At 48.3% G+C, this 24,896-nt stretch overlaps 2 protein-coding genes across 6 annotated transcripts in view; both read right to left on the reverse strand.

Moving 5' to 3' along the window:
• Window positions 1-1,753: 1,753 nt before the first annotated feature.
• si:dkey-230p4.1 (trichohyalin) lies at window positions 1,754-14,491 on the reverse strand. 5 transcript variants are annotated; one of them, XM_053439092.1, is made up of 28 exons: window positions 14,352-14,491; window positions 13,693-13,882; window positions 13,445-13,582; window positions 12,633-12,710; window positions 12,453-12,523; window positions 12,072-12,237; window positions 11,840-11,946; window positions 11,414-11,743; window positions 11,206-11,332; window positions 10,995-11,129; window positions 10,764-10,912; window positions 10,531-10,680; window positions 10,224-10,302; window positions 10,058-10,135; window positions 9,532-9,678; window positions 9,258-9,367; window positions 8,968-9,109; window positions 8,732-8,883; window positions 8,333-8,460; window positions 5,608-8,243; window positions 5,398-5,529; window positions 4,825-5,313; window positions 4,674-4,751; window positions 3,608-3,760; window positions 3,373-3,522; window positions 2,709-2,759; window positions 2,487-2,549; window positions 1,754-2,412 (listed from the first exon to the last, which is right to left on the reverse strand). In XM_053439092.1, exons 2-28 carry the CDS (start codon window positions 13,834-13,836, stop codon window positions 2,185-2,187), a joined length of 6,411 nt encoding a protein of 2,136 aa, XP_053295067.1. In that variant the 5' UTR covers window positions 13,837-13,882; window positions 14,352-14,491; the 3' UTR covers window positions 1,754-2,184. The 5 variants fall into 5 exon arrangements, with proteins under 5 accessions (XP_053295067.1, XP_053295068.1, XP_053295069.1 ...); XM_053439093.1 differs by having other exon boundaries at window positions 14,238-14,393; XM_053439094.1 differs by lacking the exon at window positions 4,674-4,751.
• A 4,162-nt stretch (window positions 14,492-18,653) lies between these two features.
• The window catches only part of tspearb (thrombospondin-type laminin G domain and EAR repeats b), a 10,539-nt gene continuing 4,296 nt past the window's right edge, over window positions 18,654-24,896 (reverse strand). Inside the window, exons 7-15 of the mRNA XM_053439104.1 lie at window positions 24,528-24,659; window positions 24,155-24,272; window positions 23,968-24,082; window positions 23,372-23,552; window positions 23,222-23,280; window positions 22,663-22,839; window positions 21,417-21,595; window positions 19,212-19,313; window positions 18,654-19,129 (exon numbers count right to left, since the gene is read on the reverse strand). Of these exons, the coding sequence (XP_053295079.1) occupies window positions 18,976-19,129; window positions 19,212-19,313; window positions 21,417-21,595; window positions 22,663-22,839; window positions 23,222-23,280; window positions 23,372-23,552; window positions 23,968-24,082; window positions 24,155-24,272; window positions 24,528-24,659 (1,217 nt within the window). The 3' untranslated portion in view covers window positions 18,654-18,975. The remainder of the gene's footprint in view (window positions 19,130-19,211; window positions 19,314-21,416; window positions 21,596-22,662; window positions 22,840-23,221; window positions 23,281-23,371; window positions 23,553-23,967; window positions 24,083-24,154; window positions 24,273-24,527; window positions 24,660-24,896) is intronic.

Here is a 24,896-nt window from a genome sequence, read left to right on the forward strand (position 1 = left end):
GCGATGGTGCTGAGGGTGGTGAAGGAAGGAGAAAGCTTCACGTCCTCTTCTCCTCCTCCTCCCTTCATCCTCCCTCTCTCTTCTTTTCGTCCACACGTCTCTTCAGTCCCCATCAAAGATTCTGTCACAGATGAAGAAATGACGAGTTTCCGTTACTCAAACACTCTTTGTTCTTTTTCTCTTGTTCTCTGTTTGGTTCTCGTTGTGTTTTCACAGTTTGTGATCTGAAGCTGAATCAGTGAGTTGAACGTTCAATTCAGAGTGAATCCAGATTCTGCTCAATTATGACACTGAACGCAGAAAACATCTGTACTTCAAAGTACTCATTCAAAGTACTAATACTTAAGCTAAAGCAACAATACTTCATTCAGAGTATTAAAACTTAAAACGTATCTTTCAATCTTATTCTGTTAAATATCATAAACTCATATTTTCATCAGGTTAAATAGATTTCAAACATATACTGAAAACTGAATAAGACATTATCATGTAGTTACATGTTCCGTAATTGTTTATCATCTGATAATGAATCATGTTCTAATGTTAAAAGAGTTCATAACTGCACATAAACACAAAGGATTATAAAAGATCAAGTATTTAATCTTTAGTTTTTAAAGTGATTTAGTTTGTGAAGGAGAAAAAAACTGAACCTGAATCGTGTTGGAGGAGAAACGGGAGGTTTGAGTCGGAGGGAGGAAACACAGCTGAGAGAGGGAGGAGGTAAAAATAGAAGCAAATCAGGGAGCTCGGTGACAGAGACACCTTTTATAAACACTCCCCGCATATATATATATATAAGGGCTGTCAAATGACTATCCCCAAATATATCTCAATTTTCTCATATTACTAAACCTATTCATATTGTCGTGGGAACAGAAAGATTAATGACATAAGGTGGATATATACCTTTATCATTAGTTATTTTATTGATGACAAGTACAAATGATAGTTATTAATAAAATAAAATCAAACTAAATCATAACACAGCATAATTAAATGTGTCTGTTTCTTCACTTTGCCTCTGAGCAAACACAGAATGATGTGATTCAGAACATCTTCTTTAATCAAACTCAAAGAACCTTCATCCTGAACAGTCGGGCGTCTTAGCCTTTGATCTGTTTGATCAAACACAGGCTGGATGAATCAAACTGTTTAAATCAAACAACCAAATCTTAACATTTTTAAATCTGTGCATTCGTTAGTGCAAAAATATTGACGCTTTAGTTCCACAAATTAATCAGCCCACGTTAACACGTTAATTTTGACAGCCCTGATATAAATATATATACATATATATATATAAGCTAACTTAACTTATAAACGACAACTTTAAATAAATCTTGGTCCTGAGCTAAGCTAATATTGCTAATTAGCTAAACGAGGCTCCTCCTCTGGATCGATCGTAAAAAACAAACATCAGATGAGGAAGCTTTTGGAGTAACCATAGCAACTAGAAAGGAGGTACAGTGGCAGTGAAAACAGGAAGTGTAAATAATAATAATAATAATAATAATATTAATGATTTGTCACTGGCTCCACACAAACACTAATCATGTGATCAATGATGTGGCTCCTCCTCATCGGACAGTCCAGGCTGTCATCTCTCTTGGGACCAGGAGGGGGAGACCAGCTGCCATGGTAACTGACTCCTCGCGCCTCCTTCAGGAAGTTTTCCGGAGCACAGTGGTAACGTGCTGCTAGCGCCCCCTGCCGGCTGCGCCTGGCATGACACTCAGAGCAGAAATCAACCTACTTCAGTTTATAAAATCTTTATTGAACTTTCATAAATCAGCGCCGACCTTTAACCTTCACGTGAACCAGAAGCAGCTCAGGCTGAGGATCATGGGAAACGTAGTGTGTCATAACAAATGTAAACAGAATAGAAATACAAATAGAAAACAATCAAAACTGACACACATAAAAAATAACTTTCACATTTACACAAAGTGAGCCTCTTGTTGCAGACTCCTGCTGCTTGGCTGCTGATTGGCTGCTGCTTGAACCAGCGTCAGAGAGACGGGGTCTGTGGTTGGACAGTTCACTTCCTGCTTCGTGTCCAGTGACGCGGATGAAACAGATGATCACTTTAATAACGTCTCAAATATCAAGCTGTGTCCACGGTGACAGAACAGCTGACTGCATTTGGCCAAAAGCTTCAGTTTGGAGTTAATATTTTTTCAGGCGTTATGATTGGCTGAGCGACATCCTCAGCTCCTCCTCCCTCAGGCTGCGGTCCAATCGCTGTGTCTCAGACTCCAGGACCGACGGGATTGGACTGTGCGTGACGATGGCGAGCGAATCACCGAGGTCGTGTCTCAGGGAGAGCAGCCACTCGCTGTTCCTGGACGACTGCTGGATAAACTCCGCCCTCTGCTGTTGATCCACAGCCAATGAGAGATGGAGCTGACTGACCTGAGGGGAGGAGACTCCGTCAGCACCACCACAACAACTCACAACATCTGAAACTCTTCTTCTGCTGCTCTCACCTGCTGCTCCAGCTCCATCACCCGACTGCGCAGACGCTCTTCTTCTGTGGTGTCAGTGGTCTCCTGAACAAACACACTGAGGTTAACACACACACACACACACACACACACACACACACACACACACACACACACACACACACACACACACACACACACACACACACACACACACACACACACACACACACACACACACACACACACACACACACGTCTCACCTGAGATCTGCTGCTTACAATCAGCTGCAGCCTCGATCGCTCGTCCTCCACCTGAAACACACAAATATCAAACAAAACGCCCACCTGTCTGTGTGTGTCTCTCTGTGTGTGTGGGTCTGTGTGCACCTGTCTCAGTGTGTCTCTCAGTGTGTGTGTGTGTGTGTACCTGTCTCAATGTGTTTCTCAGTGTGTGTGTGTGTACCTGTCTCAGTGTGTCTCTCAGTGTGTGTGTGTGTGTACCTGTCTCAGTGTGTCTCTCAGTGTGTGTGTGTGTGTGTGTACCTGTCTCAGTGTGTCTCTCAGTGTTTGTGTGTACCTGTCTCAGTGTGTCTCTCAGTGTGTGTGTGTACCTGTCTCAGTGTTTCTCTCAGTGTGTCGCTCAGTGTGTGTGTGTACCTGTCTCAGTGTGTCTCTCAGTGTGTGTGTGTGTACCTGTCTCAGTGTGTCTCTCAGTGGGTGTGTGTACCTGTCTCAGTGTGTCTCTCAGTGTTTGTGTGTACCTGTCTCAGTGTGTCTCTCAGTGGGGGTGTGTGTGTACCTGTCTCAGTGTGTCTCTCAGTGTGTCTCTCAGTGTGTGTGTGTACCTGTCTCAGTGTGTCTCTCAGTGTGTGTGTGTACCTGTCTCAGTGTGTCTCTCAGTGTGTCTCTCAGTGTGTGTGTGTACCTGTCTCAGTGTGTCTCTCAGTGTGTGTCTCTCGCTCTTCAGTTTGTCTTTGGTATTTTCCAGATGTGAGTTTTTCTTGTTCAGTCGGTTTTGTTCGAGTTCCAGTTCAGCAACGAGACGCTGGAGGACAACGAGTCTGTCCCCGACACCCTGCAGACACACACACACACACACACACACAGTCAGGTCCACAGGAAAGAGGACAATCAATTGTCAACCAGTTGGAGACACTGACCTCTCCTGAGTTTGGTCCCGCCTCTGAACTCTGCTCCTGTTGGTGGATTCTCTCCTGGTAGCCAATCACAGCTGCCTCAGTTCTCTCCAGAGCCAATCGGACTCGATCTCTGTCCGTCTCCAGCTCCTCCGTCCTCTGAGTGAGCGCGTACACCTGAAGATGACATCATAGGGACTTCATCAACACAGAGAAGAAGCTGGGACACGTCTCTCTGTCTCAGTGAAACCACACAGTTGACATTGTGTTGGATTCAGTGTCTTCAGGTGTGAACAGAGACAGACCTGAATGACTGAGAATCTTTACTAGTATTTAGTGACATCTAGTGGTGACGTTACATATTACAACCAACTGAAAGATGTTTTAACACATGAACTCTGTAAAATGTTGTGCTGACATGTTGTGTAGTTAATGTTTGTGAAGCAGCACAACAGGTTGTCGGGTCCGACTCGTTCAAACACGTGAGGAACAGGTGAGGACCACGTGAGGAACACGTGAGGAACATGTGAGGAACATGTGAGGAACCCATGAGGAACATGTGAGGAACACATGAGGAATACGTGAGGAACCCGTGAGGAACCCATGAGGAACATGTGAGGAACATGTGAGGAACACGTGAGGAACATGTGAGGAACATGTGAAGAACATGTGAGAGACACATGAGGAACCCATGAGGAACATGTGAGGAACATGTGAGGAACACGTGAGGAACATGTGAGGAACATGTGAAGAACATGTGAGAGACACATGAGGAACACATGAGGACCACGTGAGGAGCACGTGAGGAACCAATGAGGAACATGTGAGGAACCCATGAGGAACACGTGAGGAACACGTGAGGAACCCGTGAGTAACCCATGAGGAACATGTGAAGAACATGTGAGAGACACATGAGGAACACATGAGGAACATGTGAGGTACACACAAGGAACATGTCAGAAACATGTGAGGAACACATGACGAACAGCTTCAGTGCAGCTGTGTTATTGAACCTGTGAATATCCTGATATTAGTTGTTGTAAATGTGATGAGATGTTGAACATCAGCAACAACTAAACTTTTCTTTTACCTCAGTTTCTCGAAGCTTCAGCAGCCTCTTCACCTCCTCCTGCTCCTGCAGCAGAGAAGAGATCAGCTGCTCCTCCTCCTGAGGAAAAGATCAACCATGTTAATGAACATCAGCTGTTTCCTCTCTACAGTGTTTTCTGATCAACACTCACCTCCTCTCCTCCTCTCTTCTTGTCGTCTTTCCTCTTCCTCATCTGTCCATGTCTCTCCTCCTCCAACATGGCCGCCGTGGCTCTGACCCTAGTTAGCTCAGCCCTGCTCTCCTCCACCTCCCTCCTGGCCCTCCACTCCTCCTCCACCTCGACCTGTCTCTCCTTCATCGTCTGGATATCTCTCAGCTTCACCCGCTTCTCCTCCTCCATCTCCTCCACTCTGCTCCTCCAACACTCCTCAGTCTCCCTCCTGTACTCCTCTGCCTTCTCCTTCGCCTGAAGAGCCTCCTCCAGCTCCTCCATCACCTCCCTCCTCCTCCACTCCAGGGCCTTGGTTCTTGCTCTCAGCTCCTCCAGCTGTCCTCTTTCCTTCTCAACCTCCTCCCTCTGTTGCTCCACCTCCTCTATGACCGTCCTCAGGTTCTCCACCTCCTCCTTCTTCTTGTCCTGCAGAGCGCTCCTCAGTCGCTCTTCCTCTGTGTGGCTCTCCTGATGACACAAAGTGGGACCACATGGAGCTTAGCTTAGCATAATGACCATGAACTGAAGGACAGGTTGAGGCAGGAGCTGTACCTGCAGGAGCCCTTTGAGCTGGGTCACCTCCTCCAGCGCCTCCCTCAGTCCCTCCTTCACCTGCTGCCTCTCCTGCTCCTTCTCCTTCACCTCCTGCTTCGACCGCTCCGTGCTCAGACTCAGGTCACACACCTGAAGCAGAGAGAGGAGACATGAGCTGTGCTGCAGCGCCTCCTTCAGGACGATGTCTCCTCTTCGTCAGGACTGTACCTGACTCTGCAGGGAGCTCAGGTTGTCCGTCATCACCTCCACGCTCTGCTGAACTCCTCTCAGCTCCTCCTGCACCTCCTCCCTCCTCCTCCGCTCTTTCTGCACCTCCTCTCTGAGAGTCGTCACCTCCTCCTCTGTCCTCTGCAGATTATTCTCTGTCTCCTCCTTCTCTTTTTGTTCTCTTTTCACCTCCTCCCTCAGAGCCGTCATCTCCTCCATCCTCAATATAATCTCCTTCTTCTCCCTCTCTTCCTTTTGTAACTCCTCAAACATCTGCCTCTCTCTCCTCGTCAGCTCCTCTTGTGCTTCCTCCATCTGCCTCAGCTTCACTTTGGTTTCCTCACTCCTTCTTTGTACCCTCTGCACCTCCTCTCTCAGAGCCATCATCTCCCTCTCCGTCCTCCTCAGCTTTTCCTCTATCTCCTCCTTCTCTCTTTGTGCCCCTGTTGCCTCCTCTCTTCTCCTCCTCAGCTCCTCCGACGCTCCATCTCTCTCCCCCTGCACCTCCTCCCTCAGAGCTTTCAACTCTTCTCTCCTCCTCATTAGCTCCTTTTGCACCTCTTTCTTTTCCCTCTTTTCTTCTTGGACCTCCTCTGTCAGTAAAGACACCTCCCTCTCACTCCTCTTCAGCTCCTTCTGTATTGCCTCTGTCTGCCTCCTCTTCTCAAGGGTCTCCTCCCTCCTTCTTTGCTCCCTCTGGACCTCCACCTTGAGGACTGTCACCTCCTCCTGTGCATCTTTCTTCTCTCTTTGTTCTCTTTTCACCACCTCCCTCAGCGCTGTCACCTCCCTCTCTGTCTTCCTCAGCTCCTCCGTCAGCCCCGTCTTCTCCTCCTCTAGCTCTCTGACTTTGACCCTCCCTCGCTCTTCTACCAGGAGGTGCTTATCTCTCTCTTTCTCCACTAAAGTCCCTCGCTCCTCTTTGGTCTTCCTCACTTCATCTTCTAGCTTTCTTTTCTCCTCCTCTTTACTTCTCAGCACCTCCCTCTGTCCCTCAATTTCTTTCAACCTCTCTATCAGTTTATCCTCAAACCTCCTCTTCTCCTCCTTCACCCTCTGCAGCTCCTTCTCCTCGAACTCTCTTCCCTCCTGCATCACCCTCAGTCTGTTCTCCATCCTCCTCTTCTCCTCCCTCTCTTCCTCCCACTCCTCCTCTACCTCCCTCACTTTCTCCTCCAGCCTCCTTTTCTCCTCACTTGTCCTCCTCTTTTCCTCCCTTTCTTCCTCCTGTTCCTCTTCCACTTCCCTCAATTTCTCCTCTAGTCTCCTCTTCTCCTTATCCAACTCCATCAGCTCGATGTCCATCCTCCTTCTCCTTTCCTCTCTCTCTCTCCTCTCATCCTCTTTTTCTTTCTTCTCCTCCTCCCTCTCCTCTCTCAGCTGCTGCACCTCCTCCTCTCGTTCTTTCAGAAGACAACTGATCTTAGTTGACTCCCTTATACTCAGCTCCACCTTCTCCCTCCACTCCTTCAGCTCCTCCTCTAGCCTGTCATTTACCTCCTCGCCCTCTCTCACTCTCCTCCTCACTCCATCGGACTCGGCCTGAGCCTCCTGCAGCTCTTTGACCAAGAGGGATATCCTCTCATCTTTTTCATCCCCCTCCCTTCTCTCCTCCTCCAGAATATCTTGTGTTTCTCTCAGCAGGATCTCCAGCTGCTCCTCTCTTTCCTGCTTCAGCTTCAGTTTCTCCTTCACCTCCTCTTGCTCCCTCGCTCCCTCCTCCTCCCGCTCCTCCAACAGCCTCAGTCGCTCCTTCAGTTGCTCCACTTCCTCCTCCCTCTCTCTCACGGCGTTCATCTGTCGCTCCAGGCTGCACTCCCTCCGCTGCACCTCTTCCTTCACCTCCTCACACTCCTCCTTTGCCACATTCAGCCTCACCCTCAGAAGCTCCATCTCCCCCACCTTCTCCTTCAGCGTCTTCGACAGTCCTCCTACAGCTTCCTCCTTCTCCTCTTTCAATCTCTCGTTCTTTTTCCTCTCCTCCTCTCTGTCCCTCTTCACCTCCTCCACCCTGCCCCTCAGTCGCTCAACCTCCTCCCTCTCGTCCTCCTCCAGTTTTCTCAGTCTGTTGATCTCCTCCTCCACTTCTTCCACTCTCATCCTCCATCTCTCCATCTCCCCCTCTCTCTTCTCCTTCTCTCTCTCTAATCTCTCCATCCGGTCACAGTGTGCCTCGATCTCTCTCCTCCTCTCCTCCCTCTTCACCTCCTCCGCTCTCAAACTCAACTCTGTCTTCTTCATCTCCTCCTCCAGGTTCTCCCTCTCTCTGTGTGCTTGCTGTATTCTCTCCATCATCTGGCTGATTTGCATATCCCTCTCCATCACCTCCCTCGTCAGTCTCTCCACCTCCCTCTGTCTCTCCTCCTTTTCCTCAGTCAATCCCTCTTTGCGCCTCCTCAGGGCCTCCACCTCTCCATCCCTCGTCCCCAACTCCTCATTCAGACCTTCCCTTTCTCTTTGCCAGGCTGCTCTCTCCTTCTTTTCCTCTTCCTTCTCTTCCGTCCTTGTTCTCCTCAGCTCCTCCACCTCCTCTGTCAGTCGCTCCATCTTCTCTTTCAGCGCCTCACTCTCCTCCTCGAACTTTTCTCTCCTGGCTGTCACTTCCTCCAGCTCCTCCCTCAGACACGCCACCTCTCCTTTAGAAAAAACAAACGAGTTATACTCCTCCTCTCACTACGGTCACACACTCACACACACTCACACACACACACACACACACACTCACCCTGCAGGGTGTGTTTGACGTCCTGCACAGTCTGAACGTGTGTGATGAGGTGACCTCTGTCGACCTCTGACTGCGACAGCTGCTGCTGCTGCTGAGCGAGCTGCTGATGGAGAGACACCGACAGAGACCTAGAGAGAGAGAGAGAGAGAGCTAGAGTGAGAGAGAGAGCTAGAGTGAGAGAGTGAGAGAGAGAGAGAGGGAGAGAGAGAGGGAGAGAGAGAGACAGAAAAAGAGAGAGACAGAAAGAGAGAGAGACAGAGAGAGAGAGGGAGAGAGAGAGAGAGGGATAGAGAGGGAGAGAGAAAGAGAGAGGGAGAGGGAGAGAGAGAGAGAGAGAGAGAGAGAGAGAGAGAGAGAGAGAGAAAGAGAAAGAGAGAGAGAGGGAGAGAGGGACCGTACCTGAGCTCCATCAGCACCATGTCCTCCTGCTGCCTCCTGCTTTCTCTCTCCTGGTCCTCCTCCTCTCTCTTCCTCTCCACCTCTCTCGCCCGCTGCAGCTGCTCCTGCGCCTCCTTCAGCTCCGCACAGACAGATGAACACCGAGAGGACATCTGAGGACCAGACACTTCATTCATCATACATGTGTACAGGTGTAACTGAGTCTCATGATAACTCCTCCTCCTCCTCATCTCTACCTCCTCCTGCTGTCGTTCATCCTTCTCTCTATCCTCCATCAGGGAGGCCAACTCTCTCTCCTTCTCCTCCATTATTCTCTCCATCTCTGACCCTCTTTCTCTCAGCTGATGAACTTTGTCGGCCTCCTCCTCCTTGTGAGCTCTGAACAGAAACAGATCAAATCAAAGTTTTAAAGATTTACATTTAGATTAACAGTTTAGATTTGAGATATCTGTTCTGGAACAAATAATTTTTTACATAAATAAAAGGTTGATATTTGAAAGTTTACTTGTGTGATGGTGGAACTCACCTCAGTTGGCTGCAGTCGCTGTTCAGGGTCTTGACCTGTTTGTGCAGAGAGCTGACCTCTGACCTCAGAGCGTGCAGCTGTGATTGGCTGTCTGACAGCTCACACTCCAGCTGCCAACACAAACATGAACACAGGTCAGGAGCCTTTGAGCCAGGCACTTTCAGAGAGAGAGCGAGAGAGAGAGAGAGGGAGAGAGATAGGGAGAGAGAGGGAGAGACAGAGAGAGAGAGAGAGAGAGAGAGAGAGAGAGAGAGAGAGAGAGAGAGAGAGATACCTGCAGCAGCTGTTTGATCAGCTCTTGCTTGTCTGATGCCAAGGCCGAGTTCAGGGTGGCCATCTTGTCCAGGGCGTCACGTCCCTCGTCCACCTCCCTCTTCAACGCACACTCGAGGGACGACAGACGCACAACACACTCCCTGGACTGGGGGGGGGAGGGGGGCAGAGACCAACATGGTGTTATCATGAATGTTCCACTGAAACTGATCAATGTTGGTGTATTATAAAATCACTAGAGTGAGTGAATGAAAGACAGAAGATGAACTGTGGTGCTTGATCCTGATTCAGAGTCGGAACTGAAACCTACATGTTGAGCTGCATTAAACCCATTAACCAGCAGGGGGCTGAACAGACTGTCTGTTCATGTATTATCTTATTATTACAATATTTGATTGTATTAAATATATATAGAAATAGAAATATTTATGTATGTATGAGTTTTTTCTGTCCTAATGCTGATTTTGAACCTGAGCTCTAGATGTGAGCTGACACACGTGAACGTTCATATAAAAGTTGATCTGAACCTTCTGCAGAGCGTCTCTGGCGTCTGCAGCCTCATCTTCTGCTCTCTGTCTGTCCAGCTGCTCTCTCTCAAGCGCCCCCTACAGGACGACAGGAGGGACACACGGGAACAGAATGATGAGAAACTGGATGAGTCGGACAAAGAGGAGGAGGAGTTTCTATTTTTACCTTCAGAGTGTGAATCTCCATCTGCTGAAGCGAGTCTCTCTCCGTCAGCTGAACGTTCTCCAACAACTCCGTCTCAACTCTAACAGAGCAACAAGTTGTGAGGAAACAAAGGACAGTTAGTCCATTACTGGCCACAGGAAGTTGAAGTGTCACAGTCTTTACAGTGACAGTTCCACGGATGAAAACACAAACAGACATGGAGGTCAGTGAAGATGAAGAGAGGAGGGGTTGCTCCTGTCACATGGTCGAACATCTCCGAGCTTCTGAGAAAGGATGTAGTAGAACTCAGTCGAACAGAGTAAAGTACCGTCTGTGTGTTTCTGTCTCCAGGCGTCTGTTCCTCTCCTCCTGTCTGTCTCTCTCACTCCCCAGTCTGATGTTCTCCCTCCTCACCTCTTTCTCCCTCAGCTGCACCTCCTCCACCTGCCGACGCAGTGAAGACAACATCTCGCGCTCCCTGATGACAAACAGCCATGTTCATGAGAAGCTCCTGTTCATATCTCAGGACCTGACTGCCATGGATGATGTGTGTGTGTGTACCTGCTCAGTGTGTCCAGAGTGTGTGTGAGCTCCAGCTGAGTGTGTTTGGTGTGTGTCTGTAGCTGCTGGTTGTCGTCTTCCAGCTGTTTCAGACGGAGGTGCAGGGTTGTGTTTTCCTCGCTGAGCCGCCGCACAGAGAGCTCTGCCCCCTGACACACACACACACACATTTAACAAAAGGTCCACGACCTCTGACCTGCGTAGAAAAACTGCTCCTGCTGTGTGACTGACCTGCAGTTCCTGGTATCTCCCCTGGAGGGCACTCTCTGTCTGAGACAGGACAGAGAGCAGGGAGGACAGGTCCAGACTGAGGACGCTCTCCGGGGACACACACATAGAGCGACTGCAGCTGCTCAGGACTCTGGACTGAAGACATGACAAACTGATGACCTCACTGATGATGTCACAGGTCAATATGACCACATGGCGCTCTGTCACTCACCAGACTGATGACAGCTCGACTGATGGACTGCAGACTTCTCTCTGTCTCCCTGTGTCTCTCTCCCGCTCTCTCTCTCTCCTCCCTCACCCCGTGCTCCTCCTGCAGTGAGTGAGAGAGCTCCACAATCCTGACAACAGAGAGAGAGAGGGAGGTTACAGAGTCACTATCAGCTGACATTCAGCAGTGATGAGGAGGTGTCGCTCATTACCACTCCTTCAGCCGGGACACTTCCGTCTCCTGCAGGGGGCGCTCCGGCTCCTCCCTCCTCTGCTCCAACTCCGCCAACACGAAGGTTCCCAGAGACGAGGAGGAGACGAGAGGAGGCTCAGAGGCCGAGGAGTCTGGATGAAGGGGGAGCAGAGTGGAGGAGAGAGCGGGAGGAGAGGGGGGAGGGAGGTCAGGGGGAGGCAGAGAGGAGGAGGAGTGGGGGGGTTTGATGTGATGATCATTGAGTCTCAGGGCAGAGGAGACAGAGTCACAGCTGGACAGAAGAGACGAAGAGAGACGAGAAAGCTCCGCCCTCATCTGCCACAGGTCCCTGCAGAGACAGATCGATGCGTCACATGTCAATCAACATGTCACATGTCAATCAACATGTCACAGGTCAATCAATATGTCACAGGTCAAGACTCACCTGTCGGCTGCAGTTTTGACAGAGTGACAGACTCGTCTCAGAGAAACCACAGACCTCCACACAGACAACAACTGAGCCTGATGATGGCCCACACCACCTGACACACACTACACACACACACACACACACGTCAGTACAGTAACTCGAGACAAAAGCAAGCCTCCATCATAGTGCTGAGGAGATAATGAGGCAACTTTCATTTTCGGGTGATGATGGAGTAAAACATACAGACCTTCTTCTCTCTCAGCCAATCAGACTCTCGTTGCTCTGCCTCTTCTACAGCTCTCGACCAATCATCTGTCAGCTTCTTGAGGTCCTGCCTCAGGGACTGGTTGGCCTGCTCTGATTGGCCGAGCTGCTCCCGCAAGAGAGCGTTGGTCTCAACCAGACCGAGTGACCTGAACACACACACACACACACACACACACAAATATACACACACACACACACACACACACACACACACACACACACACACACACACAGGTGAGACCATAGACTGTAATTAAAGATGGACGATGCGACGGCTCTTAAAAGCGAAGCTGAATCATCTTGATTGTCCCCTGGTGTGTTTGTCTATGACACACACACTTACACACACACGCACACACACCTCTGCTGTTCCTCCTCGAGCCTGATGAGGGCGCTCTCCAGAGAGTCACTGTGTTCATCTCTGATCCTCTGCTACACAACAAACACACAACAGGACAAGTCACAACAACATCACGAACACTGAACTGTGTAGTACTGTAACGATCTAATCTTGTTGTCGTATTGTGTTAGTGTGTGTGACCTCAGTGTTGATCAGTTGTGTGTGTTGATTCTGCAACTGAAGATCAAGACGCTGACATCGGTCTCTGTACTCCACCACCTGTAGTCAAATACACACTGAGACTACACACTGATACTACACACAAAATGCATCTTTGGCCACTAGGTGTCCTTCAATCTAAATTATAATAACAATAATGAAAACAAAAGACCTAATTCAATGACCTCATGACCTTCACCAACATTGCAGATGAACACCTGCCGTGACTCATGTTCACAGATGAGGTCATAAATAATAATTGTGATCTATTGACATTACAAGCAGCCGATTGGCTAACGTGTGCGTTTTCTTTGTCACATGATTGTTATGACAGAGACGGACAAAGCTGCAGATTGAAGAAGATACAACACAGTTAAAAGGCGACTAAATGAAATGTCCTAGAATAAAGTTGAGAAGAATAGTTTAAATATTGTTGGAAACATTGTTGGTTTATGTAAGAACACAATCAGCTACCGGCTGTGGGTAGTAACACATGTGTTTTGATAGTTGCCTTGATTTTAATAGGTCACTTATTACAATCAATGAGCACTTAGCATTATTATAACCTCTAATTTTCTTGTTGAATGCAATCGTTCTAATGAAGTTACTCACTGTTCCTACTCAAGAACTTATAGTATAATGGTTATTACGTAACAATACTTTGACTTGAGTACTGTTTGTGTTTACTCTAGCCAACACTGTCAACAACATACACAACACCTTTGGTTTCATACATGTTAATGCAGAATGGTAACAGATATATGATATCATATCTCATATCTTTCCCGCCTGACCTTGCTCTGCAGGCGGTGGATGAGCAGAGCCTGTCTGGCCTCCCTCTCTCTCCCCTCCCTCACCCGCTTCCTCCAGTCCCTCTGCTCAGCCTCCATATGCAGAGAGAGGGCGAGCGAGGGAGACACTGACTGGCACAGCTGGAGAGAGAGAGAGAGGGAGAGATGTTAGGCTCTGATGGACTCTGATGATCACGCGACCTCCTCCTCCTCCTCCTCCTCCTCCTCCTCCTCCTCCTCCTCCTCCTCACCCTGTCGTTCAGAGCTCTGCTCCTCGACTCCAGCTCCTCCCTCTCCGCCTGACTCTCCGCCAGCTTCTCCTGCAGACGACACACCTCCCATTGGAGCTCCACCCTCTCCTGCAGCTCCATGGCGGCGTCCCTTAAGTGCATCATCAGATCAGGTGACCTCCTGCTGCTGGTCACAGAGCAGCCCTGGAACCTGAAGGATTCACAGTCTCATTACATCATCAGGAGTCGACCTGAAGAGCTGCCTCTGATCCAGAATCAGTCCACAGCCTGTTTCCCTCTGGATGTTTTAAATGTGATAAATAAAACTGACATGTTGATTATTTCTATTGATTCGTATTTAAATCTGGACTCACTGACCAATCACAGCTCAGTCTGATCTGTAGACCGGTCACCATGGAAACACAGTTTATATAAACTCACATCAGATCAGTAACTTTATTTGATATTTATGAAAACTCGGAAAAGTTTTATTTCAGTTTGGTTTATTATCATTTAATGTGGTTTGATAACGCGGCTGGTGACGTAGAGTGACGGTGACCTCTGACCTGTGATCCTCCGGTGCAGATGCCCGGTGTGAACGGCTCCATCATCACAGACCGGTTAGCCGGTTAGCCTACTAGCATGCTTACACCGGAAACCGACGTGAGCTAAGTTTTTACCTGAGGCTGCAGCGCGAACTTTGACGTCACCGTTACGGGTGATGACGTAGGAAACGTTCAAACCAGCCGCTTCGCTCCGTTCACACGAAAACACGGAGACCGAGCGACGGTCACAACAACCGGGAGCCGTAGTCTTTGACCCCGGAGACACCGAGAACTTCCGGTTCAAATCCAAACAGCGACACCTATCGGTTGGAGTAGTTCACAGCAGCTGTTACGCGCTATAGATAATTAAAAAACAAAAAATGAAATAAATGAAGCAACTCGACACAAAATAAGTCAATATCAATAAATTAAAGAAAAAATATTCACTGAAACTGTAATGTTAAAGTGAATAGACAATAAATAGATATAACTTGATTTACATTTTTTTATTTTAAATAAGCTAAATACATTTATAGAATATTGATATCAGGTAGTAAGGAGCATTTTAATAAATGTCTTTATTTACAGAAATGTAAATAAAGACATTTAAAAGAAATAAAAATATAAAATGTAACGTTTTTGTTTTGTTTTTTATATAAAAGTTGTATTTGATTTCAGTTACAGTTGAAATGTGTGATTGAATCAAACCAGAGCGAAAAAGTTGTGATGAAGAACAAAAGGTTTTAATTTAGTTGGTATTTGTTTGGTGTCTTTTGTTGTCATGGACGACAGCAGTTCAACAGTCGTCTGTTCTCAGCCAATCACTGATCAGGACGTGGAAACAGAAACTGTTTTAATAACACTCACGTGATGATACCACATGAACTTTATTTGTGTCAGAGTCAATATCAAACTGAGCCACTAGAGGGACCCACCTGCACAAAGGTCCCAAAATAAATGTATAATATACTTAGAGTCAATAGATCCAAACACAAACATTGTATGATTAATATCAGACACTAATCCGCAGCAGCAGAGGCTCCTCTGCTCGGGCCCCATAAGGTCTGGGTCCAGCTCTGGGTTTTGTCCCACATCCTCAGGGAACTTCTGCTGAGGACGGAGAGTCTGCGTCATTTGGCCGAGGGGCTGAAAGTCGAACCTGCTCCACCTCAGTCTGATTCAACATTTGACCTTTGAGTTCAAGTTCCAAACTTCCTGTGTGATGATATCGCCCGTCTCATTGTTTGAAACAAGGACACTGACGCCTGTAAGGAACCCTCAAAATGTAAAAGGAAAGCTCAAACTTTTATAAATGAAGTTTGGTGCTGTTTGTTTTTGCAGCAGAGATGATGAGGGAGGCGGAGTCTGACCTGAGACACACAAGTGACACGTGTTAGGTGAGTTTGACTGAGTCTGATCCTCTGATGTCATCAGTCGGCGGCTGCAGGGGCGGAGTTAAAAACACAGACGTCAAGTCCGACACGTTTTCCTTCTCGTAGCTTCAGAGACGAGAACAACAACAAAGCGTTTGATTTTTCTGTTGCAGATGAAACTGATGAAATCACTGTGTTTTTGAACAAAGAACAATTAACAACGAAGGTTCAGAAACTACCTGACACCAGAACAGCTTCTTTCGTCTGCCGTCACTCTGATGAACACTTTCAGTCAAGTGTGCCATATTCAGGTACCTACATATTCTAAATTACACACATACAGATATATATATATACTCCATCGACCACATCCTCTGACATCTTTCCATATTGAAGCATCTTTGCACTTTGCATAAACCACTGCACTATTTCCTCCTTTCATTCTAGTTGTTCTTGTGTTTTTTATGTTCATAATTTTATACTTTCGTATATATATTTATATTCAGATTTTAAATGTATATAGTAGTTAATTGTTTAGCTTAAACTGTTCTGCTTTGTTGTCCTTGCTTCTTTTGTTCATATGTTTATTTCTGTGTATGTACACTGAGAGAAGCAGGCACCAAAAATCCACTTTTGTAGTGCTTCTACACGTTAATGTGGGTATCTGGCATGTCTACCGTCCCAAAAACTCTGGAAAAAAACAACTCCCGCGATTTGTTGTGATTCCTCTATGTAAGAAACTAAACCATAGAGTGCGTCGAATGGGAATATGACCAGAATTGACGTCACAGTCGGTCTACATGGCATAGCCTCCCCCCCTGGAGGCGGAGATCTGGTGGAGGAGGAGACCGGGTTAAGTTACGAGCCACAGCACCCTCCTCAGCTCGAGGCTGCGGGTGTTAGCTGAGAAGCTAGCCGAGGGGGAACTAACCAGCCGGTGAGCGGGGTGAGAGGCGGAGATCTGGCCGAGAAGCAGAGTCTGCGGTCGGGGTAAGTCACATGCCAAAGCCCCCTCCTCAGCTCGGGCTCGCTGGGTGATGTTGGGCTGCTGGACCCATGTCTGCAGCTCGCTTCTGGTGGACCTGTCGGTGTTTGTTTACGGTTAGCAGCAGCCGCCTGACTGATCTCCCCACGGACAGGGGAGTGTTGACGGTGCGTGTCTCGTGTCGCAGTGTCTTCAACTAGAAAAGCTGTTGTTTTGTTTCGGTAATTGAAAGTGACATGTAAGCTAGGTGGCGTTAGCCTCATAGCAATAAGTGCCCGGCTTGCTGGCCGGCGTCGTCGGCAGCCGGCTGCTCGGTGGCGGGTTGGATCCCGGCTGTACCCGGGCGGCTCACTGCGAGGCTGGCGATGCTCCCGCTGACTTCACACACCTGAGAGCCGGACACGTCTCACCGGCTCAGGGTTCCCCACGTCTGCAGGGTATGTCTCATTTTCATCATTGATCATTATCGATCTGTGACAAATCTCCAGCCTGTGTGTCCCCTGTGTGTGTCCCGCTACGGTTAGCAGGAGCGGGCTAATGCTAGTTTGCTGTTAGTTTGTGTTTAAAGTTGCAGCACTTTCTGGAATGGCTGCTTGTGAACATATGTACAGCAGTACTGCATGTGGAACCCCGGCCGGGAAGCATCTGACTGGGAGGTGGGGGGAGAGATCCCATTTCGGGTCCGGAGTGGAGGAACAAAGCTCTCTGAGTCGTAGCTTGTGTGTGTGTGTGTCTGGCGCCCCGTGCATGCAGCAGGTATAAATAGAAAACAATGCACTCGGAGGCCAACCCGAGTCGTAGCTTCTGTGTGTGTCTGTCTTTGTTAGAAAATAGCATCGGAAAGTGTTCCAGGACCCCCCCGGTCTCCGGCTGCATTGTACCCGTTATAAGGCGCTCGCTCAGCGGACAGCCTCTCCTGTGATGCCCGGGCGGCGAAGCGGAGGAGCAGGAGGAGGAGGGGGGGGGGGGGGGAGAGAGCTGCGCCTTATAACTTTTGTGACCCGTACAGATTTGCTTCACGCACCCCGAGCTGCACGAACCGGCGCCGGTCACCAGCAGCTCGTTGCCGCCTCCGTCGCTCGCTTTAAAATAAACTCATACCCGGGGTTTTAAGTGCATTTCGCCGCAAAAGTTGCAGCAGTGTTAGCCTCCAAAGCTGTAGCCCCCCACGATCCCTTTGTCTGTGTGTGTCTGTGTGTGTGTGTGTGTGTGTGCGCGCGCTCAGAATATTTGGCCTGTATGAATAAATATACACATACAATTATATAGTGTATACACACCTATCTAATGCATGTATTTAAATAATGTACATCTTTATCAGAAGGTGTAGTAGTTTGAAAAGATACAGAAATAAATGTGTAGGACAGTGACTTAAAATGATTTTAACAATCTTAAATATGCTAAGGGGAGATTTAAGATGTGTGTGTGTGTGTCTGTGTCTGTGTGCGTCTGTGTGTGTTTGTGTGTGTCAGGGACAGGGCAGTGAGAAGGGGGATGGGTTGTTGGTGAGAGGGGGGGCGGGGCGGTGAGAGGGGGGGGCGGGGCACTCAAAACAGGTCAATCTGAGGAGGGCTGTTTTAAATGATCCTTGTGGTATTTTGACCAAAAAATGTTACAGACATTTCATTAAGACCCCAAGGAGCCATATCAACTGTGGTGAAATGGGCACAATATGTTTCCTTTAAAAGAAAAAGTGCTGATCACAGTTCCTGTTCTTTCAAAATAAAAGCAAATATAAATCAAGCTGATCTCAGCTCTGACCTGTAGCTGAGTTCCAACAGAACATGGTTCTCCTCGTGGTTCTCCTCATGATTTCCCTCGTGGTTCTCACGGTTTCGTGTTGAATACACACACTCACTTGTGTGTTAACATTCGTGAGTAACAATATGAGATCATCTGAAGAAAAATAACGTCTCTGTCGTGTCGGTCAAACTTTGAAGAACCTGAAGAGACGATAGGTTTCACTTTCCTCTGTTTGATTAACTTCAATTTAATCTCAAACCAAACATTCAGACATTTTAATGAAGCGAGTGTTGACGATGATTAAAGAAATTCTCCATAATCCTTCATCAGGTTGTTTTCCCCATGGAAATGTCTTTCTTTGCCCACTGGGGGGCGCTGTTCTTATCAGCAGAGCTTAACATGACTTGAAGGTTTTACAATAAAAGTGCAACTTAAATAAATCAAGTATATTGATGATGATTTTTAAGGTTGTAGATAAAGAGTCGACTCTGAAGAAAACAAACGTTTATAAGGTTAAATTCAAAGTTGTTTTTCAGTTTGAGAACTTTCGGAGTTCAGAGGTGATGACGAGTCCAGCTGCTGGTTTTCAGGGTCAAAGGTCAAACTGAACGAAGCTCCTCAGGGTCGGACGTGTTCCCAGCAGATCAGAACGATTCAGTCAGTACGTCCTCAGTTTGAAGACCTTGCTGAGCCTGGTGGTTGCGCTGGAGTAGATGAGGAAGGAGCCTTCGTCAGTGCTGAAGTGTTCCCAGTCTCTGCAGCCGAACGTTGGCAGACTGTGGACTGGAACGAATCCCTCGTACCCCTGCCACCTGAAAACTCAAAATACACAGAGATGAGAACCTGAAAGACACAACATCCACAAAGACATCAACTACGACAGGAACTACCGACCTGTAGACAACGCTGTTCAGAGAGTGCGAGCTGCCGTCGTAAGAGTTGGCCACCACCAGGAACTTCTCATCTCCGACAGTGAAGAACTCCCAGTCGACCGCACTAAACACAACAACAACATCTGAGCTGGTTTTTCACTTGATGGTGGAGTGAGCAGGTTGGTCACTAGAGGGTGTGGTGAGCTGGTTGGTCACTAGAGGGTGTAGTGAGCAGGTTGGCCACTAGAGGGTGTAGTGAGCAGGTTGGCCACTAGAGGGTGTAGTGAGCAGGTTGGCCACTAGAGGGTGTAGTGAGCAGGTTGGCCACTAGAGGGTGTAGTGAGCAGGTTGGTAACTACATGGTGTAGTGAGCTGGTTGGTCACTAGAGGGTGTAGTGAGCAGGTTGGTAAATACAGGGTGTAGTGAGCTGGTTGGTCGATGAGGATGCAATGAGCTAGTTGGTCACTAGAGGGTGTAGTCTGCAGGTTGGCCACTAGAGGGTGTGTTGAGCTGGTTGGTCACTAGAGGGTGTAATGAGCTGGTTGGTCACTAGAGGGTGTAGTGAGCAGGTTGGTCACTAGAGGGTGTAATGAGCTGGTTGGTCACTAGAGGGTGTAGTGAGCAGGTTGGCCACTAGAGGGTGTAGTGAGCTAGTTGGTCACTAGAGGGTGTAGTCTGCAGGTTGGCCACTAGAGGGTGTGGTGAGCTGGTTGGTCACTAGAGGGTGTAATGAGCTGGTTGGTCACTAGAGTGTGTAATGAGCTGGTTGGTCACTAGAGGGTGTAGTGAGCAGGTTGGTAACTACAGGGTGTAGTGAGCAGGTTGGTAACTACAGGGTGTAGTGAGCTGGTTGGTTACTAGAGGGTGTAGTGAGCAGGTTGGTAACTAGAGGGTGTAGTGACTAGGTTGGTAACTACATGGTGTAGTGAGCAGGTTGGTAACTAGAGGGTGTAGTGACTAGGTTGGTAACTACATGGTGTAGTGAGCTGGTTGGTCACTAGAGGGTGTAGTGACTAGGTTGGTAACTACATGGTGTAGTGAGCTGGTTGGTCACTAGAGGGTGTAGTGAGCAGGTTGGTAACTAGAGGGTGCAGTGAGCAGGTTGGTAACTACAGGGTGTAGTGAGCTGGTTGGTTACTAGAGGGTGTAGTGAGCAGGTTGGTAACTACATGGTGTAGTGAGCTGGTTGGTCACTAGAGGGTGTAGTGAGCAGGTTGGTAACTACATGGTGTAGTGAGCTGGTTGGTCACTAGAGGGTGCAGTGAGCAGGTTGGTAACTACATGGTGTAGTGAGCTGGTTGGTCACTAGAGGGTGTAGTGAGCAGGTTGGTAACTACATGGTGTAGTGAGCAGGTTGGTAACTAGAGGGTGCAGTGAGCAGGTTGGTAACTACATGGTGTAGTGAGCTGGTTGGTCACTAGAGGGTGCAGTGAGCAGGTTGGTAACTACATGGTGTAGTGAGCTGGTTGGTCACTAGAGGGTGTAGTGAGCAGGTTGGTAACTACATGGTGTAGTGAGCTGGTTGGTTACTAGAGGGTGTAGTGAGCAGGTTGGTAACTACATGGTGTAGTGAGCTGGTTGGTCACTAGAGGGTGCAGTGAGCAGGTTGGTAACTACATGGTGTAGTGAGCTGGCCGGTCACTAGAGGGTGTAGTGAGCAGGTTGGTAACTTCATGGTGTAGTGAGCTGGCCGGTCACTAGAGGGTGCAGTGAGCTGGTTGGTCACTACATGGTGTAGTGAGCTGGTTGGTCACTAGAGGGTGTAGTGACTAGGTTGGTAACTACATGGTGTAGTGAGCTGGCCGGTCACTAGAGGGTGTAGTGAGCAGGTTGGTAACTACATGGTGTAGTGAGCTGGTTGGTCACTAGAGGGTGTAGTGACTAGGTTGGTAACTACATGGTGTAGTGAGCTGGCCGGTCACTAGAGGGTGTAGTGAGCAGGTTGGTAACTACATGGTGTAGTGAGCTGGCCGGTCACTAGAGGGTGTAGTGAGCAGGTTGGTAACTACATGGTGTAGTGAGCTGGCCGGTCACTAGAGGTTGTAGTGAGCTGGTTGGTCACTACATGGTGTAGTGAGCTGGTTGGTCACTAGAGGGTGTAGTGAGCTGGTTGGTCACTACATGGTGTAGTGAGCTGGCTGGTCACTAGAGGTTGTAGTGAGCAGGTTGGTAACTACATGGTGTAGTGAGCTGGCCGGTCACTAGAGGGTGCAGTGAGCAGGTCACCTGTGTGTGAGGATGTCCTGAAAGCGGATGAAGGTCTGCGTCAGCGCACTGAGCTCGTACACGGTGGAGTTGATGCTGTACGGACTCGGGCCGCGGTCAGAAATCTTCTGACTGTTGGCGACAGCGAGGAAGAACCGGCCTTCGATCTGAAACGTCTCCCAATCAGTGGCGCCCACCGTCTGCAGATAGAGGGGGGTATGAATCAGCTGACCAATAAGATAATCAGCAGATGAATCAATAATGAAAACCCTGACGCTTCAGCTTCATCTATAATAAAACAAGAAGCATAAAAACACAGGTAGACTTTTCTTTCAAGATTTAAAAATCTAAAACCTCAGTTCACTCATTAGAGAAAGCTATTGTTGTTTCAAGTGTAATGTTTCCTGCAGCCTGTCGGGGGCGCCAGTGAAGGTGGAGCTCCTCGTGCTCCTTGTTTGTCTCTGAAGTTAAAACCTCAGAAGCTTCTCAGCATGTTTTCATCAGTCAGATGATTCCAGCTGCAGACGAGTCCCAACAGCTGTCTGCTGCTGGAAACCCCCTCACTCTCACACACACTCACACACACACACACATACACACTCTCACACTCATACACACTCACTCACATACATACATACATACACACACACACTAACACACTCACACACACTAACACACTCACACACACACACACACACACACACACTCACACTCTCACACACACTCACACTCACACACACACACACACACACACACACACTCACACACACACACACACTCACGCACACACTCACTCACACTGACACACACACACACATACATACACACTCACTCACTCACTCACATACACACACACACACACACACACACACACTCACACACTCACACACTCACTCACTCACATTAATTACACTCCTTTGGTTTCCTGCGTTTCAATTAAAGGGTTTTTTGTTTCCTTTTTAATCAGCGCCTCATAAACTGAAAAGATGAAAAACATAAATGTGATTTTTTGACTCTTCTTTCAAGTGAACGTCTCATTAATGTTAACGTCTTCTCTGCAGGACGTCCTGACGGATTTATTAAACCAGCAGCTGCTGACGTGTGTTCACTGGGAACTGATGTGGTTGAAAACTGAAACTAGTGTCTTTGTTTTGATGTGTTTTTTATTCTGTTCAACCAGCTGGAGTCACATGATCTGAACGTCCCCCACGAGGCCCCAGGACCAGATGTTGATCTGCGGGACACAGACCCGACGACGGACACTGACCGGGATGTCCTGGAAAGTCTGGAAGCGTCCGTCCAACCACACGTACACCGTGGAGCTGATGGTCGTGCTCTGACCATCGAAGGTGTTAGCGACCACCAGGAAGTGGTACGGTCCAACGGTGAAGAACTCCCAGTCGTACGCTCCGGACGTGGACAGGCTCTGGTTGACCTCAAACAGCTAAAGAGAGAGAGGGACAGACGAGAGACGTCAGCAAAGAAGAGGACGGACAATGACAGGGAAGGACAAGAAAGAGATTGAAAGAAAATGAGGAGACACGATGGAGAGGACAGAACAGAGGACGTGATGGAAAGGACAGAACAGAGGACACAATGGAAAGGACAGAACAGATGAGGAGACACGATGGAGACGACAGAGCACAGGAGGAGACGCGATGGAGAGGACAGAACAGAGGACGTGATGGAAAGGACAGAACAGATAAGGAGACACGATGGAGACGACAGAGCACAGGAGGAGACGCGATGGAGAGGACAGAACAGAGGAGGAGACGCGATGGAGAGGACAGAACAGGATGTCCTCTGCCGTGTGAGGACCTGGTTACCTCTGTGTCTGGGTTCCACCTGTAGATCACACTCTGGATGTTGTGGTTCGAGTCTCGAGCTGAGGACACACACAGTTTTCTTTGATCGGCTGTTCAGGACTCGTAACATTAGATTCTGTTTAAATCATGAAATTCCTTCTTCCTGTTGACCTCGTCTGTGATTGGCCACGACCAGGTAGCTGTGGTTGTGGATTTGGAACGCCTCCCAGTCCAGAGCGCCGTGAGTCTCCAGACTCTGATAGCGGAGGAAGCGCCGCCGCCGATGATTCCAGCGATAGATGATGGACAGCTCAGGCTCCACCTCCCTGGAGTTTGCCACCACCAGAAAAATCTGAAAGACAAAAAAATAGGAAATTTAAAGAGTCTTCACATCGCCTGCTGCTGCTTCAATAACCAATCAGAGGCCTGAACACAGCGAGAGGAAGACATGACTGAGAGAAACAGTTGAATCAGCGGTTTTCAGACATGAACTGAAGTCGTCACCTGTGAGAAGAAACATGAGTCGCACTCTGAAAACTCGTTATGTTCTCACCTGAACAAACAGAACCAGCACAACAGGTTCAAACACTGTTTGTCCTTCAGGCCCATTCAAACCACTCCCCTCTCCACCAGAGGTCAAGTGTTCACAGGTCAACCAGAGGTCAAGGGTTCACAGGTCAGACCTCCTGCTGTGTTGTTCACGTGTGATACACATACATGTTAGTAATAATCAGTTTGAACAGTCGGTGTTTGAATCAGTTCCTCACCCTGTCGTCCACAGTGAAGTGTTTCCAGGCTCGAGCCTCCTGGGTGCTCATGTTCTGGTAGAGCTGGAACGAACCGTTTCTCCATTTGTACAAGCTGGACCCGGAGAGAGAGTCCCTGTGGGAGGAGGCGTGAGGATAACCATGGAAATGCAGAAGACACTACAGGTCCTGAGGTGTGTTTCAGTACCTGTTGGCTGCAGCCATGAACAGGCCTTCAGATGGGATGGAGAAGAGCTCCACGTCGAAGGTTTCTGATCTGGTGTAGAGATCCTGATAATCCTCCACGTAATCCAGACGCTCCGGATCTGCACACCACACGAGACATGAACGAGTTTATGGTGAATGTCAATGTTAAAAAGCCAAACTCGGTGGTTAAGGGAACTCCGCCCCTAGACAATCGGCTGATTGGCCACGCCCCCTCAAAAGTCAGGTAGTGAGAGGCCGTCACAAGTTTAAGAGACAGAGGCTGAAAAGAGGAGCTGCAGCGATGGACAGAGATGTTTTCATTAGAGCATGAAAAATGTGAAGATGAGCAGAATGTGTCTCTGTGATGGACTCACTCTGCAGCAGTGTCCTCCAGGTGAGTCCGTCACAAATGAACAGACCTTTTCTTTGAGCGTTGAACCACAGCTGACCTTGTTCTGCTCTCGAACACACAGGACGATTTCCCAGAGTCACTGTGGCCTCGACTCCTGGAAAACAAACAGGAAACTCCAGGTGTTTAGGAACTCTGTGTAGATGTTTGGACAGGTTCCTGAAACGTTCTGAACTTCCAATAACAGATGTGAGGATATTGAGAGATGAATCATCATAGCACCACAGTATTTCTCTTTGAAGTGTTGTGAAGTAGAGTGAAGTATAAGTTCTTGAAGAGTTACTTCAGTAACAGTTACTTTGCAGTGATACATCAGTGCCTGATGGAAAGTCCC

Source organism: Pleuronectes platessa, chromosome 14 (genome assembly GCF_947347685.1).
Source record: "Pleuronectes platessa chromosome 14, fPlePla1.1, whole genome shotgun sequence".
NCBI lineage: Eukaryota > Metazoa > Chordata > Actinopteri > Pleuronectiformes > Pleuronectidae > Pleuronectes > Pleuronectes platessa.

Bases quoted from the DNA above. Each gene is read 5' to 3' on its own strand.
- si:dkey-230p4.1 (XM_053439092.1), bottom strand. From the start codon at position 13,836: ATGATGCACTTAAGGGACGCCGCCATGGAGCTGCAGGAGAGGGTGGAG. The intron at 9,110-9,257 runs GTGAGTTCCACC...GTTTCTGTTCAG, and splicing joins AGCGACTGCAGCCAACTGAG to AGCTCACAAGGAGGAGGAGG. The intron at 8,461-8,731 runs GTACGGTCCCTC...CTCTCTCTCTAG, and splicing joins ATGGTGCTGATGGAGCTCAG to GTCTCTGTCGGTGTCTCTCC.